We start from the raw sequence: 19876 nt of genomic DNA on the forward strand, positions 1-19876 counted from the left end.
AAAAAAGACTCTCTCCTCCTACTAGCTGGTCTGTTTCCTTTCAGCAAACAATGAGAATTATATAACCCTTTGTTTCTCACATTTTTGTCTTGCCTTCCAGGAAGTACAAAGATAAATTTCATGCCTAATTAAGATAATCATGTTTGCCCAAGCATCTAGTACATTTACTTTCATCTCTTATTTTAATGGGTTCATTGAGCATGTCTTTTTATTACAAATAATTCCATAGCCTGTTTAAAAGTAGGAAAAACATAAATTATAAATATAATAAAGCTATCTCCTTAGTTCCCACATAAAACCTACTCTCTAATCCAGCAAATGGCTGAAATCCCAAGGGCCAACCCCATGTCCTCCTCTTATTATTTTTAATTAACAATCGTGTTCTATCTATTCAACCACCTAATGAGTATGTTGTGCATTCTTCCTGCTCCTTATAACCCTATTGCCTTGGTCTAGCAGTTTTTATTGCAAAAGCTTCATGTTAATCTCCCTGCCTTCATTCTCAACCCTCTCTCAACCTGCTTTCATTCATTCATTCATGTCTCTTCTGTACTGTTAAAAAGATTTTTCTAATACAAAACAGTGTATAACTGATGGATTGATATGTGAAGTCATTCATGTAACATATGGAACTCTATGATCTGGACAGTGCTACTATATTTACTCAGCCACGTTCCACCCATTTTTTTTCTCCCTGAAGACCCTCCCAAGATACCTGCTCATGTCAGAAAATGGCACCATTGTTTTACTCAACTATCTGGACCTCCAACCTTGGAATTATTCACTATTCCTCTTTTGGTCACATATTCCATCCAAATCATCAGCAACCCTCTCAGATCCACCTTGACAATGTATCCAAATGCAACTGCCTTGTAGCACCTCAAGTGGTATCACCTCTCCTAGGTCACTACTGTCTATCACGTGGACCACTGTAACAGGCTCCTATCTGGCTTCTCTGACCCCATCTGCACATCTTCTAAAATCTACTACTAGTTTAAAAAGAACCACCAGTTATCTTTTAAAATATAAATGAGATTATGTCACTGACCTGCACAAAATCTCTCACTAGACTCCTCCTTTTACATTTAGAACACATCCAAAGTTCCTGTCATTCATTGCCTGAAACACAGATACCTATTCTCACTTCTCTTGCCAGGAATGGCCCTTGACCACATAGGTAGGCCCCTCATTTGTTTGCAGTCTCTGTTCCAATATTCTTTTCTCAATAGAACTAACTCCTTCTAGGGCAATTGTTCTCAATTGGGAGCCATTTTGATTCATCTAGGGACATTAAATATGTCTGAAGATATTATGGTTTGTCACATGTGGGAAAGAGGATCCACTGGCATTTATCAGGTAGAAGCTAGGGATGCTGTTGATCATTACAATGTGCAATGCAACCCTTCACAGCAAAGAATTATTCCCCCCAAAATGTCATAGAGTCCAAGTTGAGAAAGTACCTCCACTCATCTGTAGCATCATAAACTTGAAGTCATGGTGATTTGTCTGCTAAAAAGTACAAGTGCACACCAAATTTTATTTCTACTTCCGCCATGGTAGGAAGTAGGCTAGCATACTTCTCAAGGGCAGAGGCCAGGCCTCACACCTCTCAGTGTCTCCCATCTCAATGGTTGATGTCACTACACTATTACTCAGACCAGTGAAAGAGTCCTCTGTTTCAGATTTGGTACTTGAGCCAAGGGAAGGCTCAATCAAGGCCTGTAATGTTCTAGGCATCCAGTGTCAAAGGCTAACATATAGTACAGATCTTTTACTCAAAATAACAGCAAAAATAATTCATTATTGTATCCAAAGCAATAAAATTGGAATAATCTCTTTGAAATACTATCCACATACCTGCTTGTTTAGCTTCAATACAGGCAATATTTATTTCTTCTTTCAAATCCCTGTTTTCATTGGCTATAGCTTCTCCTACTTTAACAAATCTTCCAACAGCCAAGTTGACCGCTTGTCCTACACGCTGAATTGCTTGCAGAGTTTTATCAGACTTTTTGGTATTATCTTTATGATTAATAAGTGTGGTAATCTAAAAATAAAAGATAAAAGCAACTTACTTAAATTTTACTTCAATATCCTTTTAAAAAGAAAAAAAAAGTTGTACCATAAAGAAAATTAAGCCGAGTACATTGGACTATCTCAAAAATGATAAATCAAGAATTTTGTATGTGTCATCTCAGAAAAACTAGTTAAGTATCTTGCTTCATTCTTCAGGACAATACTTTTAATTACAATTCCAACTTCACCTCAGGGCAGTCATCTGAGACATGGAGTTGCAGAGATGCTCCATACCTTCCAACAAATCTTAAAGATGTGAGAAAAGTAAGAAGGCAGATCATTACACTCATAGAACTCAAGGAAAACCAAAGTACTTAAACCCTCATAGAACTCAAGGAAAACCAAAGTACTTGAACTCTATTTTCCAATGCTTTTACTTGAGCTGCTGTGAGGGCAACTTTTTTCCACTGGATTCTACTCCATTGCCTCCCATGGCATGTGGGTTGTACAAAGTAGTACTTGGGTCATATATGTTTCCTGGATTAACAGCATGCTTGAGAATTACCAGTGTAAACTATGTTTTCTACATCCGCAAGCTTTACTGTGCCAACCTCAGAGGAAGTGGAGTACCAAGAGTTATTTGAGCACTTGGTTTTAGGCACTCAAATAAAACATAAAAGATGACAAATTTAGCTCATTGAAGCAAATATAAAAGAAAAACTAATCATAGAAAACTAGTACACAAACTGTATTAACATATAAAAATATTTATCGAAGAATGTTGTAGACAGGTATGGTGGTGCAAACCTGCAATCCCAATACTTAGGAGGCTGAGTAGCAGAATTATGAGTTCAAGGCCAGCCTGGGTCACCTAGTGAGACACTGCTCAAAAAAAAAAAAAAAAAAAAAAGCATTTGTTTTTATTCCAATTACAGAAAGTCCCCAAAAAGTTTTCAAGCAGGGTCTAACATAATTTCTGTAGTAATTTAAAACTATATTCATATTCCTTCTGTTTAGTGTGGGCTGGACTCATTTCCAGTATACAGACTAAAGTAAAAGTCCTGAAGTACTTCCTAGGATAGGTCTTAGAACACATCATGACTTCCTTCACATTTGCTCTCTCTCTGGGATCAATCACAGGGGCAAAAAGCCAGCTACCATGTCATAGAGGGCACTCAAGCAATACGAAGTAAGAAAGTGAGTCCTGTGGATAACAGATAATCAAGAGAGGAAGTCTCTTGCCAACAGCAGATGGCTTAACTTAGGATTAAAGTCTCTAACCCCAGTGAATTCTATGTACTACTTCATGACAGATCTGAATCCACAATTTCCAGGCAAACCACTCCAGAATCCTTGTCCCAGAAAACTATAAAATAACATTTGCTGATTGAGGACACTGAATTTGGGGTAACTGTTTCTATTTTAATAGGTAACTAATACAGACTTGGACACCTGGATCTGCAGTGATTCTGTAACAAAACCTAAAATAGGAAAAGTGGCTTGAAACCAGGCTTTGAAAGGTGTGTGGTCTTTGAGGAGTAAGTAAAAGCAATGGGAGTGTTGGAGAAACTTGATGACTTGGGGGAAGCTGTCTTGTCAGTTTTTACAGCCACAACAGAATACCTGAAACCGTGTAAAAGCAAGAGAAACATATTGCTTACAGTTTGGGAGGCTAGGAAGTATCAGATCTAGACTGGATTAAACTCAGTGTCTGGTAAATTCTGGATCTCCATTTGGCAGAAAAGAACAAACAGAATTTTCAGCCTCTTTTAACATTAGTATTTGTGATCTAATTACCTCCCCAAAGCCAAAGCTGCTAGTTAATATTACCATGGGAATAAGATTTTATGGATTGTGGAAAAACACCAATATTCTGAACACAGGATAAAATATGGGTTAAAAAAGCTTAAAAGAATGTGAGAAAAATATCACCAGAAACTGGAGGGAAAAAATGGTCCTAAGGCTGGAGGCAGGGCTTCATTGGTAGAGTGCTAGCCAATGAGCTAAAGTGGCAAGTACTGAGTTTGAATCCCAGTCTAAGATCTTTTTTTTTTTTTTGGGGGGGGGTGGTCCAGTCGTGGGACCTGAACTCTGGGCCTGGGCACTGTCCCTCAGCTCTTCAGCTCAAGGCTAGCACTCTACCACTTGAGCCACTTCCGGCTTTTTTCTTTTTGCTTATATGGTGCTGATGAATCGAACCCAGGGCCTCATGCATGCAAGGCAAGCACTCTACCACTGAGCCACCTTCCCAGCCCCCAAGTCTAAGATCTTAAAAAAAAAAAAAGTCCTTATTTTCTAGCTATAGAATATCATTTAGTACTATGAGAAGGAGAGAGAAAGTACACCTAATGAAGTGGGTGATCCAGCTAAGGAGAGTTAAAGGTTCCACCTGGTTTGTTCCTGCTGCTTACAGAAGAATGTCAGAATAGAGAGAAGTTAGGAGGACAAAACACTTAAATAAAAACAAACCAGAACTTGCTGTTTTGAAAATTCCTAACCCGATGGCACACCTGACAAAAAGAAAGAGTGGCTCCCAGGCAAAGATGAAATCCAGGGCACTATCAAGAAATCATGATCTGAAGTTGAAGCTAAGGGGGTGACCATAAAATCTTATGTGAGGATCTCAGAAAGATGGAAGGTGGAGCTCCAGACAACTATTCAGTTGAACAAGTTTCCTTAAGAAGCCTAGCGATGTCCTTCTGCAGTCCCAGCAGAAGCCCAAGTTAGGGAAAAGCCTGAAGACCTGTATGAATGGCTTTTGCCTAGTACACTGAGTTTGATACAACTCAAAGGAAATCAACAAAATGAAGACAATTGTGTTGGCAGAAAACTCACCAATTTGGGTTGGAAGCAATAGATGAAACAAAATGAAAGGGAGGTTTTTACTACACAGCTACAAACAAGGGCTCCATTTAATAAAAAAAAGGACAACTCAAGACTATTCCTAAGGGGGCCTGAGAATTATTCCCATGATAATTTTTAATCAAGAAACTGCCAACCTGTGCTCTGGTAGATTGCAAATGGGTATAAAACAGTGACTCATATTTTCCTATGTTTTTAACGTAAGTATATAGCAATTTATTCTGTATTTCCTATCCTCTCCACTTTTCTTTTAGTGGAAGTGTTATCTTACAGCTAAGGAAGAGTTACACTTAGGAAACAACTACATGGGAAAAAAGATCATCTACACTAGATTGAGGCCAGCATCCTGAATTTGGAGCTAATGTCAAGGCTTTAGGAGAGGCCATTGGGAAGGAGGTTAAACCATTTGTAACCAAAGACCGGATGGAGTATGGTAGATTTTGCTATTCTTCCCTTCAAGAAGCAGAGTGTCAGTCTCATTGGAGTCACTCACTTCCAACTAGATGAAGCAAAAGTGGCTGTGCTGTACTGAAGGAGAAGTCAGGAAGTCACTGTAGTAACTTATCTCTTATTCTCTAATATTCTCTGTAGAGGAAGCCAGCCGCAATATCATAAAGACATATGACCAACCCCTGGAAAGGCTTGTGTGAGGAGTAACTAAGACTCTGACCAATATCTAGCAAGATAATGAGACCTCCTACCAGCCGAAGGACTAGAATGTTCCAGAAACATTCCTAAATTTCTAATTAAAAGAACTTGAATGAAGCTGGGCATGGTGGCTCATGCTTGTAATCCTAGTTACTTAGGAGGCTAAGGTCAGGAGGTGTGTTCCTAGATTGAAATTCATACATTTGTCCACACTGCAAATTCATATATTGAAGTCCTACCCCCCAATGTGATGGCATTCGAGATCGGGGTATTTGGGCAGTGATTAGGTTGTAAGTGTGGAGCCTTCTTGAACAGGATTAGTGTGCCTATATTAAAAGTTCCCAAACAGATCCTTATCCCTTTTCCAACACAAGAGGACAGTAAGAAGACATCCAGCCGGGTGCTGGTGGCTCACACCTGTAATCCTAGCTACTCAGGAGGCTGAGATCTAAGGACTGCAGTTCAAAACCAGCCCAGGCAGGAAAGTCCGTGAGACTCTTAGTTCCAATAAACCACTCAGAAAACTGGAAGTGGTGCTGTGGCTCAAGTGGTAGAGCACTAGCCTTGAGCCGAAGAGCTGAGGGTCAGTGCTCAGTTCAAGCCCCACGACCGACCAAAAAAAAAAAAAAAAAAAAAAAGACATCCATCTCAGATCTGGAAAACAAGCCTCACAGGCACTTGAATGCATTGGCACCTTGATCTTAGATCTCCCAGCCTCCAGAACTATCTATGAGTAATACATTTCTGTTGTTTGTGGTGGTGAGGATTGAACTACCATGGGCTAGGCAACTGTTCTACCATGGTATTTTTGTTATAATAGATAGCACAGAGTAAGGCAGTGATGTTCATTAAATCCTTCACTTACACAATAGTTAAAATATTCATTCATAAAGAAAAGATCTCGGTGGACACCTGTGGCTCATGCCTATAACCCTAGCTACTCAGGAGGCTGAGATCTGAGGATCACAGTTCAAAGCTAGCCCAGGCAGGAAAGACCATGAAACTCTTATCTCCAATTAACCACCAGAAAACCAGAAGTGGCACTGTGGCTCAAGTGGTAGATCACTCTCTTTGAGCTGTAGAATTCAGGGACAGCATCCAGACCCAGAGTTCAAGACCCACAACCAACAACAACAACAACAAAAAGTTTGAAAAGATAAGAATTTGGGGATGAATGCAGTGGCTCATGCCAGTATCCCCGGCTATTTGGGAGGCAGAAGTAGGAGGATCATGTCTGATACCAATCCAGGGGGAAAAGTTATCAAGAACCTGTCTCAAAGAACAAACTAGTCATGGTGGCACACTTCTGTAATCCTAGCTGTGCAGAAGGGGTAGGCAGGAAGATTGTACTAGAAGGCCAGTCTGAGCAAGACTCTTATCTAAAAAATACTAAAGTGAAAGAGCATGGGAGCATGGTTCAAGCAGTAGAGCATTTGCCCAACAAAGTTGTCATTACTGACATAAAGAGAGAGAGAGAGAGGAGAGAGAAGGGAGGGAGGGAGGGAAGGAAGGAAGGAAGGAAGGAAGGAAGGAAGGAAGGAAGGAAGGAAGGGAGGGAGGGAGGGAGGGAGGGAGGGAGGGAGGGAGGGAGGGAGGGAGGGAGGGAGGGAGGGAGGGAGGCAGGCAGGCAGGCAGGCAGGAAGGGAGGGAGGCAGGGAGGAAGGCAGGCAGGCAGGCAGGGAGGGAGAGAAGAGAAGCAGGGAAAAAAAGTATTTGCCCGAGGTGATACCACCAGGAGGCAGCCTACAATCTTAATGACTATGATGCCACTTTTATCTTCTAGAATCAAATGCAAGGATTAAAGAAAACACAGCATGTGCAAGTGCTTGGTACACTGCAATAAACCAAATAAGATTTCAACTACTATTTTCTGAAAAAAAGGAATAGGACACATATTAAATAGAAAAATCACAACTTAGAGTTGCTCTGGCAGACAGTTCTAGAGAATATTCTAGAGCAGCTCAGATGAGCTTGAAAAGTGAACAGAGCAGGCATTCCTTGGGGAAGCAGGATGATCTGATGTACTTAAGAACTGGTATGAAATGAAAGGATAACAACTAGGGCTTGCTGTTACCATCCAACAAAGGGTGTCATAAAGCACAAGCACACCACAGACTGTCACAGCAGTTAGAAGCACAGACCTGAGTATGGAAACCCATCTGTGATATACGACATGGAGCGGTTTGTCAGCCTTCCTGTGCCAATTCTCATCTGTGCACATGGGGACCATAATAATCCCCATCACATCAAGTTACTGTTGGGAACAAGCAAATGAACAAATACAAAATGCTGGGCTTAGAACAGTGTCTCTTATGTAATCTGCACTCCATGATTTTTGAGGATACAGAAGGTTTCTAGGAGCTTTGTTCTCTCCTTGCGCTTGTGGTACTCTTATTTTGTAGAATGACTGACAGCAAATCCTTGACAGAAATGGATTTTTTTTAGTGTATTCATCTACATCGTGGAAAGGCAAGGAAGCAAGTAAAGAAAGCCAGAAGGAAGATAAGTACAAAGCCTAGTTGCCTAGGACATGAAGAATAATCTATAAGCCTGCTTGAAACAGAGTTGTTCATCTTTAATTCATCAGCAATTTCTCAGAATTATGAAGATGTGAAATCAGCTAATGAGCTATAGAAAACAAAATGGAAGTCAGCACCCTAATCATAAGAGGTTGCTTTCAGAAGATCAGAAGGTGGATATTTTCACTCATGTACACCTGTTTTAATCATTGAATTTTATCTTTGCAATTAAAACATACTTGTATTAATATGTACAAATCAGCCAAGAGTAGAGAAGGCCTTTAATCTCGTTATCTACAACTTACTGAAAAAAGGTTCTAAAAACTTCCAGGGCAATGCAAAGAGAAATAGGAAAATGAAGTAAGGAATGTAAGAAGTCAGGCAATGGTGAATGAAGGAAACCTACCAGACAGGGAAAGACTCCTAGGCAATAGAAAAACATTCCACACAAGGGCGGAGCTCCAGGGGCAGATAACCTTCTTCCCTTCCTTAGATAAAAACATTGTAGGACCTGAGTGGGAGTTTTGACAGGAAGACTAAAGATTATTAAAGGAGGTGGAAAGTTGTTCTACAGGAAATATACTTGGTTCTTAGCCCAGGGATTTTCAAAAAATGAAATTGTAAAATAGGCAACATATGAGATCATAGAGAAAGAAAGAAAGAGACAGAGACAGAGAAAGAGAACTTTTAAAGAAACAACAGGAATATATAAGCCCCACCACCAAGCTCAGGAGAACAAGTCAAAACCTGACAGCCCACATATCTTGCTGGCTGCTCCATGAGTAGTACCTACTTCTCTCCCCCATAATATATCACAGTACTGATTTTGTGCTTATCCTTCCTGCTGCACGTATGGTGTAATCCTAAATCATGTACAGGTTAATTGCACCTGTCTTCAAACTTAGTATGTTTTTCACTTAATATGTTTTGAGATTCTTCCATATTGATAATTATAGCTGTGGCTCACTCATGTTCATGTTACTAACATATTATCTCAATGAATGAACACTCAAATTTGTTTAAATATCCTGCTTAAAAAAATCATTTTGGTGGTTTCCAGTTTGGAACTAGTAGAAATAAAGTGCTACCTACATTCCTCAAATATGTGTTGCAAGGCTTCTCTGTGGTATAGAACTTGAAGAATTACGATCCATGGGTAATACCCACCTTCAACTTTGCTTTTGTTGCACTATTACATTTTTTTTAGACAGAGTCTCACTGGGTCCAGGCTAGCCTCAAACTCACAATCTTCCTGACTTAGCCTCCCATGTGCTAGGATTACCATGTCCAGCCCTACTTTCTACTTTAAGTTCCTTCCTTCCTTCCTTCCTTCCTCCCTTCCTTCCTTCTTTCCTTCCTTCTTTCCTTCCTCCTTCCTTCTTTCCTTCCTTCCTTTCTTCTTTTCTTTCTTCCTTTCTTTCCTTCTTTCTTTTCTTTCTTGCAGTGCTAGAGATCAAATCTTGACAGAAATGGACTTTCTTAGTCTGCAGTTCTACCAGAGCTACAACCCAAGCCACCATTTTTAAATTAGACTATAATCAAACTGTTTCCCAATATGGCTGAGCAACTTTCCCAACATCTCCACACTTCTCACATTTCACTGTGGTTTTAAATTGGGTTTCTAATGAAGCTGAACATCTTTTCCTTTTTTGGCTGTTTGCTTCTTCTTCTGTAAGATGATTACTACTCTTATTGGCTTTTAATGGTTAATCTCTTTAAAGTTTGGTTCATTTAAGAATTTTATTTATCCTGGATACTATCAATCATTTCTTGATTATTAGAGACAACCATATTCTCCCACTTTATGGCTTCCTACACCTTTAAAAAAAATTTTTAATGGTATTGGGGTTTGAATTGTGGCCTTTACTTGTGGAGCAAGGTGCTCTGTGTAGTAATAAGTCACATCTCTAATACTTTTTTGCCCTGCCTGTTTTTGAGATAAGAGTCTCCCTTCATGTCAAGGCCCATGCCTAAGTCTCCATCTGCCTATTTCACACTTCTGAAAGTAGCTGTGATGACAAGTATCTACCAACATGCCAAGTTTCATGTTTTGAGATTGGGTGTTTGAGATTGAGCACATTGTCACCTGAGCTAACAGAGCCACCATCTTCTCCATCTCAGTCTCTCATGTAGCTGGGTGAGAGGCACATGCCCAGGTACTGGCTGAGGATTCTCCAGTATATTCATGGCCTGGCCTCAAAACACCATCCTCCCAGTCTCAGCTTCCCAAGGAGATAGGGTTACATGCATGAGCTGCTGGCACTAGGCTAAGATGATTTGTTTCATTTTCTGATAGGATCTTGCTATATATAAAGCCCAGGCTGGCCTTGAACTTGTGTTCCTCTTGCCTCCCAAGTGCTGAGATTACTGGCATTGACTACTATGTTTGGATAGGTTCTTCATGCTAATAGATCAGATATAACATTCTTTGCTTAGAATTCGTACTTTGGTATAATAAATCCTTTTCCACAAAAAAGTCATGAAAATATTGCCCATTTTTCTCATAAAGGTTTTCAGTTCATATTTATATATTTAACCCATCCGGAATTAATTTGTGTGTATGTGTGTGTGTTTGTATGGTGTTTTATTTCTTCTATTTTTTCTTTTTTGAGTATGAAAATTTATTACCACTGTGTTTTCATCATACAAATTTATGATCTTCGTCTTTCTTTTTTGCCTTTGTAAAAGGCTAAAAGAGACACATTGGCCACTTCAATGGCCTTAAAGCAGACTCCAGGAATATCACCAACAGCATGGCATTTTGGGCCAAATCCAGCAAGTAGAACTTCATCATTTTCATCAATAAAGTTCAAGCAGTCATCACTCGGTACATAAAATCTATGATTTTCTTGCCATTCTTGATCAGCTGCACAATTTGGCTGTTGGCCTTCAACCCTTACTTTTTCCAGCATACTGTAATTCCTTTCTCATAGGCAGTGCTTCCAAATGGGTTGGCAAACAGGGCGGTGCCCAAATGGTCTTTTTTATATTATCACGTCACTTCCAGCCTGTGACTATGGAGCTTCTTAGAAGGCAGTATGAAGACCATGATACTTGTCCATCTTGCCAGCACTGTGGGTCTGAAAAAAGAGCTGTTTTTCTTTATATTTATTTGTTCTGTTTTGGGTGGTTTTTGTTTTTTTTTTGATCAGTCATGGGGCTTGAATTCTGGGGGCCTGGGCGCTGTCCCTCAGCTCTTCAGCTCAAGGCAAGTGCTCTACCACTTGAGCCTCAAGGCCACTTCTGGTTTTCTGGTGGTTAATTGGAGATAAGTCTCATGGACTTTTCCCTCCCCTGCCCGACTTTGAACTGTGATCCTCAGATCTCAGCCTCTTGAGTAGCTAGGATTACAGGCATGAGCCACCGGCACTTGACATATTTGTTCTGTTTTTTTTTGTTTTGTTTTGTTTTGTTTTTTTTTAGGATGTTTTTTAGAATAGTTTAGGACAGAGGTCCAATTTCATGTATTTATGTTTAGATATCAAATTGTCCTTGCCTTGTTTTGTAAAAAAAGTTCTTCCTTTCCCCACTGACCAGTAATGTCAACTGTCATTTGTCCAAGTTTCCATGTATGAATGGATCTGTTCCAGGTCTTTCCATTGTGTTTTGCTAGTCTATTTTGCTCCCCTTGCTCTTATTTCCACATTAGAGCTTTACAGTAAGTCTTGAAATCTGGCAGAGCAAGTCCACCCACCTTATTTCCCTCTGGCTATTCTTCACCCTTTGTTCTTTCAAATAAAATTTTAGAAGTACTTTAATCAAATTCTACCTAAAACTCCTGCTGACATTTTCATTGGGATGATATCAAGCTTTAGATCGACAGAAAAAGTTGAAATATGCTTACAATATTATATCAATCTAGGCATGAACATAGTGACCAATATCTCATTTGTTTAGATCTATTTTGGCTTTCAAGAAAAAAACTTTCCATAAAGTTTGGTATCTCTCTCTCTCTTTCTCTCTCTCTCTCTATCTCTCTCTCTCTCACACACACACACATTTGTAGGAACCTCATCTTATGCTGTTTTGTTATAACTAAGTTCCATTTTTTTATAATTAATTTGTTATTAATTTAGAAAAATGCACTTATTTTTTCTGAGGTTCCTAAACATTCCTAGTTTTAAATTTTTATTCTCAGACTCTTTTTCTACATAAAAATTTTTTATCACGGAGGGTCTTCGTGCGCCTGCGCCCGGGGTGAGAGGCGCCTTCTCGGTACTTTTTTTTTTCTCTGACCCCACTGCGGCTGTCTGGTCAGCGCTTGCGCAGAAGACTCAGCGCAGAGGCGGCAGGGTGGGCCAGGAGGGGGCTGAGTGGGCTTACTTGAGAGGCCCAAGATCGAGGGTCTCTTCGCTTCCCCCCGCCTCGAATCTGTCTAAAGCCACCGGGAAAACGGTGGGAAATTCACCGTCGCCATTGCCAGAAAGAGCGATCTGTGGCTTTGTTTTTTTCCTGAGTTCCCAATTTGGTTTCAAAATGGGGCAGAGGCATTACTTGTCTACCTCCTGATAACTATAGTGATTGGTTATCTACTCTTATTTGGAATTAACATGATGAGCACCTCTCCACTCAACTCCACTCATACAATCACAGATAACTATGCTAAGAACCAACAGCAGAAGAAATACCAAGAAGAGGCCATCCCAGCATTGAGACATTCCTAGTAGTGAAGTAAACCAAAGGTTCTTCCTTTCAGCCAAAGAATTGTACACCAAAACCTGAGTCATGTGTAAGCACACTGAAACCAAGCTTTTGTGTACACATTTTGGAATATTTTGGTCATGATTCTATTAACTGTCTTAGTTATACCTCATTTTGAAAAATGAAAATTGATCTCATATTAAGTTCAATTATAATAATGGAAATGTTTTAAAATGAGTTATTAATGGACAGAGTAAAATGCATTACTGCATTACTCTATAGCAAAAAAAATTTTTTTTATCACAATGAGACTTTTGGCTTTTCTTTTCCTGTCTCTATACCTTGTCTTATTTCTTCTCATCTTATTACATTGGCTGGGATTTCTTTTTAGCACAGTCAACTAGAACATGAGATAGCGGGAATCTTTCTGATTTCTGCCTTTAGTTTCATGCAGATACCTTATCAGAATAAAGACTTTTCCTACAAATTGTTTTTCCAGTGCTGGAGATTCTTTCTTATTTATTTATTTGCCAGTCCTGGGGCTTGAATTCAGGGCCTGGTCAATGTCTCTGAGCTTCCTTTGCTCAAGGTTAGCTCTCTACCACTTGAGCCACAAGACCACTTCCAGCCTTTTCGGTTTATGTAGTACTGAGAAATCAAACCTGAGGCTTCATATATGCTAAGCAAGCACTCTACCACTAAGCCACATTCCCAGCCCCTTTATTTATTTTTTAACCCAAGGTTTCACACATGCTAGTCAAGCACTGTTCCAATGAGCTAATTCCCCAACAAGAAAGAATGTTCCCGTTACTAGTTAACTGAGTGCCTTTTGTCACTATTAGAATAAGCTGAATGCAATTGAATTTTTTTTTCCATATCCATTGTTAAAAACATACACATTTTCTAGTTTATCAAGCTGGTAAATTATACTGCTTTCAAACACTGAAACCATCTTATATATCCTAAGATAAAACTTACAACTCAGGACTTCTCAGAGCTCTGATGGACTCAGGCCATAGACTCAGAACTTTTCACGTGGCAAATCAGAAGTGAATTGACAGCAAAGTAAGAGCTATCTACTTTAATCTGCATAATATCCCTCTTACTGTTTACCTCAAGATTCCCCATGGTATAATTCTGAGTTCATCCATTACTTTCCGAGCTCTCAAACCAGACACTACTGATAGTATTCCTTTAATAGCTGACAAGTGCTTTACTATACATAGCCCATCTACCATTTAGAATATATGCACTTAAAAAAAAATAGCAACTAACAAACACACAATAAATCCTTCCTTGAAGTACTTAAAATATCCTTGTGGATGAAACTAAAAAAAAAAATTGTTGAATAGTAATGCATCATGCTTAGAAAAAGAGACATCTGGACATACCTTTTCTAGAGAGCCAAAGTTTAACTCTTTGTTCACTAACACTGTACAGTCATTCTAAATTATACTCCACATTTGTCTGCCCTGTTAACAGTATTTTTTTGGGGGGGGGGGTTGGTCATGGGGCTTGAACTCTGGGCCTGAGTGCTGTCCCTCAGCTCTTCAGCTCAAGGATAGTGCTCTACCACTTGAGCTACAGTGCCACTTCCAGTTTTCTGGTGGTTTATTGGAGATAAGAGTTTCACGGACTTTCCTGCCAGGGCTGGCTTTGAACCACGATCCTCAGATCTCAGCTTCCTGAGTAGCTAGGATTACAGGCGTGAGCCACTGGCGCCCGGCCTGTTAACAGTATTTTAATCATACTTTATGCATTTCTTGACATTAGTAAAACTTAACTCTGTTGTTAGGAATATGAGTATGGAATTATGACAGAGATACAATGCAGGGAATGTAGATACAATTGTAGCAGACCTAAACTGTGACACTGAACAAGGCATTAATAAGAAAGACAGAAAGCAGGGGAGGGAGGTAATCACCTTATCTTTTCACTCCAAAATTCTAAAGTAATCCTGGGTAGTAGAGATACATTTGTAGCAGAAATACTATGAAATGTTACAACTTGTCCAAATTAGAGCCTGCCTACTTCTCCATTGTGGAGCTTTTCTATACCTTCTAGGAGCTGACTTCATCACTGCCTCTCATCTCTAGAGGAGACACAGTCTACTGTAGTAGCTAAAAACACAGATTCTGGAGCCAGGATATCTGGATTCAAATCCCAGCTTGGCACTTAAGAGGTACACAACTAATGACGAGTTACTTGATCTCACTAGCCCTCAGTTTCCTTATTTATATCATGAGAATAAACATGTCTCGGGGCTGAGAAGGTGGCTCAGTGGTAGCGTGCTTGCCTTGCATTCATGAGGCCCTGAGTTCGATTCCTCCGCACCACATAAGCAAAAAGAAAAAAGTCAATCACTCTAGCATAAATGTGCTGTGCTGCAGTATTTCTCATTTGGGTTTGTACTGTTACCGTTAAGTGCTCCTCTGGAGGAAGAAAGGCAGAACAGAGTAAAGGATCTCGGCACTGCATCCCGCTGGTCATTAGACAGAGGGGAAGAGTTAGGAGAAGAGCATGGGAGAGTGTCTCGCATTCTTCACAGCTCATGTGAAACACACAAACAAGAACTGGCAATGTAATCAGAATAGCAGGAATCTGGGGGTATATGTGGTGCTGTTTTCAAATAATTTCAAGGCTGCCTAAACTGGACATGAATTTTTTTTAATTACAAATATTTTTTAAAGAAGCATTTAAGTTTATGGATCAACCAGGCAACTGGTTGCTCATGTAATCCTAGCTACTCAGAAGGCTGAGATCTGAGGATCTTGGTTCAAAGCCAGCCCAAATAGGAAAGCCCACGAGGGATTCTTATCTCCAGTCAAGCACACACACACAAAAAAGCCAGAAATGGAGCTGTGGCTCAAGTGGTAGAGCACTAGCCTTGAGCAAAAAGTTCAGGGACAGCGCCCAGCGCGGAGTTCAAGCCTCAGGACCGTGTAGGGAGGCATGGGTGGCTAGGTGTCAGTAAGAAAGAATTTTTTAAACTTAAGATTCCTTCTCCCTCTAAAATCTTGATAATCCTGGCATGAGTCACCAAGATGTTAAAACGTAAGTGTGAGTCACGCACGCAGGCTCTGCCAGAGGCATGGCTTCTTCACTCCTGGCAGAGTCTGGCACACCACCACAGATGGAGGTGAGGAATTCTGGCCCTCGGGTTATGTATTCCGCAGCTCACAGCAACAATAACTTTTTTTGCTTCCCAACCCAAGCACATTAGTAGACTGATTCCAGACTTCTTCCGTGACCGACAACTATCATTAAGGCACAAATCCCGACTAGGACTTGGCAAAAAAAATAAAATAAAGTGTGCATGCAACTTAGTCCTAGGGCGGTCCTTCCCGGGCCGGCTGGGAGGAGGACGGGCAGGGGGCCGGCACTGGCACCGGGCAGGGAGGTCGGGTGGAGTCCGCACAGGGTCAAGAGCAGGGGACAAAAGCCGCACCAGGAGGCCAGCAGGACGGTCCCAGCAGAGCCCGGCGCCGGGGTCGGCCCGGGATGCAAGCAGGCGCTGCAGGGCGCTGGCTGGGGGGCCGCGGGCACCCCGGGGGTCCTCCCTGCCCGCCGCCGCCGGGGCCGGGGTCGGGGGGAAGCCCAGCCCAGCCGGGGCGGGACACCTGCTGGGCTCCCCGCCGGGTGCGGGGGTCCAGCCTCCCGCCACCCCGGCCGGTCCCACCCTCCCCCGCCCCGCCGGGCCCGCCGGGGTCGCCGCCATCGCGGGCCGCGCGGGAGGCGGCGGAGGGACCGCGCGGGGCGCCCCTTTTTACCTGAGACACCAGCGGGAGCAGCGTCTGCTCTACCGAGCGCGTTTTGATCTCGAGTCCCGAGTCGAAGGAGAAGCCTGAAACGCGAGAGTTGTGGAGTCCTCCCGCACCGCCACCGCTAGCCGGGCAGGGACCGGCGGCCATGGTCCTCCGCCCGCAGCTCCGCCAGCGCTCCGCACCACCACCGCGTGCCCGCCAACCAGCCCGCGGGTCTGCCGAGGCCGCTCGGCACCGCGCAGCCGAGGCCCCGCCCCGCGGAGGGAAGGCCCCGCCCCCGGCCAGCCCCGCCCCCCGTGGCACCGCCGTGGGCCCCGCCCTGCCAGCTCCTGCTTGGGGTCCACTCCCCGAAGACCCCCTCCCCCGCCCCCCCCCTCCCCTGGCCAAACTCGTTGGCACACCTCACCCCTCTCTGTCCTAGGTCGGAAGCACCTCACCTGGCCTTTAGGGAAAAACAATTGAGGGTCTATCAGGGTCACCTGTCCTCTAACAAGAAGACAATGGTCTCCAGCAAGGATTCCAATCCTCGGGGGGGGGGGGGGGGGGGGGGGGGCGGGGCGCGGAAGAAAGGTGACTTGTCAATTCCAAGTGCCTGCAAAGATTTTTCCAGAAGTGGTGCTAGGGTTGAAACTGGTAGAGCAGAACCTGAGTCAAGTCTGTGGGGGTGGGACCTCTATCCAGGGCTGGGAATTCAACCTGTAATCCTTTTCCTGGGGCTGAATTGAACTGAAAAGGGAGCATTTGATAATCATGTACTAAATATCTAGACACTCAGCAAAAAAGCAGCGCATATTTCAGACTGTTTTCCCATTTTTCTCCAAAAGGAAATTAAAGCTGAAAACGCTTTGCCAAATGCCCAAAACCATGACCTTTTAAAACTACTTCTAAAGTTACTTTCTAGTGTGGGGCACAGGAGTTTTTTAGTAAGAGTTCACTGAATGAGAAGATCAGTGTATATTTCTGACTGGAGTGGCCTGAACTCATAGAGAGTCTGTGATGTGAGAGACTGCCAGCGCTCCTTACCCTCAGGTTCCAAAGCAAAGCCACAAGAAGGCTGTCAGGACTTGCGCCCTGTGAAGGAGGTCTAGATTCATGCAGAAATATTTTGTGAAGTACTCCCTGCCAAGGAGAATCTATCAGGGTAGCTGCTTAGTCCGTCCTCACATCTTACAGGATCACACCAGACTTTGATTTTGAGAGCTCTCTCCCAGGTGCCGTTGAAATGTGCTTTCCAGGGCTTTCGCTAATCAGTTCAGAGATACACTGGCACACAAGATGGCCAGCTGAGGCTTGTTTCCTTCATTGGACATGACCTTCTTGAAATTGTACTCTTCCAATTTTTACTACTCAGCCACTCACTTTATGCTTCCAATGGACCACAAGGTCTCCTTCCCCATTGTTCCAGCCTCCATCACAGAGCCTCTGGTACCCAGCATCCCCTCCCTAGATATACCCTCCTGCACATATATCAGACCTCCTGCAGCATATCAGACCTGAGAGACAGATGGATGTATGGCTGAAGACTGGATTTCTTGTACAGGCTTTGCGGCTCATTTATGTACTCCCAGATCAGGATGGTTGTCATTCAAAGCTGGACCAGACAAAAAGTGAGACCTCACACAACGAACAAGCTAGGTGTGGAGGTGCAAGCCTGTAATTCCAGTTAAACAAGAGATAGAGGTAGAAACACTGTAGTCCTAAGGCTGGCCTCTGGGCAAAAAACAAGATCCTATCTAAAAAAAAAAAAAAAAAGCCTACAACAAAGAAGATAGAAGTCAACAAGTGTAAGTTTCTGAGCCCAAATTCTAGTAACCCTCCCCCTCCACACAAAAAAAAATTCTCAAGAAACAAGAGGCTGAGTTCACCACTTGATACATTCAATGCTAGCAATTTTATTTCAAAATATAAATATTTTGCATTTTACAAAGAAGTTACATCAGAAGGTTGTCAAATCAAGTTAAAGCTAAGAAACAGCATTTGTGTAGAATAAAGACTATTTATTGCCATATCCAAATGTTCTTTTTCACTTTCAAGCCATCCTTCCGTTGCCAGAGGATGCAGAGAAGATACATTTTCAACAAGTTCAATAATTACAACTCTATATCCAATCTGTGTTTCACCATCAAGTTGTATTTGAAATGCACTCCAGTCACCTGCATTAGTGGCACTGCAAAGGACAGGGAAGGGTTTCCTCTGAGACAGCTACAATAAAAGTTACAATTGTGGGTCACTACAATACAAAATCCCATTTCACAATAAACCAAAACAACATTGAAGATTTACTTTCCACACCTTTCCTTGTAATATACAAAAGTGGAAGAGAAGACCACGTATAAAGAACTTTGGACTTGGAGTCAGAAGTTCTGTAACTGAATTCTGGCTCCATCCTTTTGTGGCATGAACTTAGGGGAAGAAATCATGAGAGTAAAGAAAAGAGAAGAGTGAGATGGGGGCCAATAGAGAGGAAGAAAAAAAAATACAAGGGGAAAGGAGGGAACAAAATGAAATAAAAGGGGGCAAAAAGAACAAAATAAAAGTATTTTCAGTGCTGTGCAATGACTAATACTGCCTACCTCACAGGGCCATTCCCAAAGGTGTCTGAAAGCTATAAAGTGCCATACAAAAGCATTATTAAATGTAATGTCACTATATCACCACTGTATTTGCATATTACTTCATCCTTGAAGACCTTGCAAAGTTAAGCACAAATACTGATTTTACACACCATTGGTGGAAAAGAACCTTTATACACTAAATATAGCTGGGACAGCAAGCTTTCTGTCTAGTATCTTACTAATCTGTTGGGATTTATTACAGATCACACAGTATCACAGTAATAAACTCACCGTCTGGTACCTCCACTATGCAAACTTATTAACCTATTATTTCCCAAAGGATCACCGTCCCATGAGATGTTTGAAAAAAGGAATAGAGTACAATCTAAGGTCAAAAAGTCCTTGTCTCTCTTATAAACTCACAACTTATCATAGCATGGCAAAAAAAATAAATAAATAAACTCTCTTGTAAGTATGGAGAAAGGAAGTAAACTCAGCATTCCTCAACTTTAATTGACCATGGAGTTTCTTCTCATACACATTTTGTTTCTCTTACAACATCTATTAATGACTCTTGGAACTACTGCCCTAAGAAATAAATCTTGTCAAAAGCTGCTCAACTGTAAGGAAAAGGGAAAGAAGTTAGAACATGGGCTTAGAGAAAATGAATCCACGTTGAGTTCTGTGGGTTAACTAGCCCTAAGTATTTGACACACTACTTGAACCTATCAGTTTGTTTTCTTCTCTAGAAAATGATATGATCACCTAATTACGTAAGGCCCATTCTAACACAGAACTTCTATGACTCTTGTAGAAAGAACATCCCAATTTAAAATTCTCTTGATTACTTTCAAACTTTCAGAAAACTATA

At 41.7% G+C, this 19876-nt stretch overlaps 1 protein-coding gene and 1 pseudogene across 1 annotated transcript in view; one reads left to right on the forward strand and one right to left on the reverse strand.

Moving 5' to 3' along the window:
- Ctnnal1 (catenin alpha like 1) overlaps positions 1 to 16663 on the reverse strand; it is a 63708-nt gene extending 47045 nt beyond the window's left edge. The window contains exons 1-2 of the mRNA XM_042695003.1: positions 16457 to 16663; positions 1858 to 2047 (exon numbers count right to left, since the gene is read on the reverse strand). Coding sequence (XP_042550937.1) covers positions 1858 to 2047; positions 16457 to 16597 — 331 coding nt within the window. The 5' untranslated portion in view covers positions 16598 to 16663. The remainder of the gene's footprint in view (positions 1 to 1857; positions 2048 to 16456) is intronic.
- Positions 11084 to 12891, forward strand: LOC122123884 (annotated as a pseudogene).
- Positions 16664 to 19876: the final 3213 nt, after the last annotated feature.

Source organism: Dipodomys spectabilis, unplaced genomic scaffold (assembly GCF_019054845.1).
Source record: "Dipodomys spectabilis isolate Male_0828 unplaced genomic scaffold, ASM1905484v1 ptg000006l, whole genome shotgun sequence".
NCBI classification, from domain to species: Eukaryota; Metazoa; Chordata; class Mammalia; order Rodentia; family Heteromyidae; genus Dipodomys; species Dipodomys spectabilis.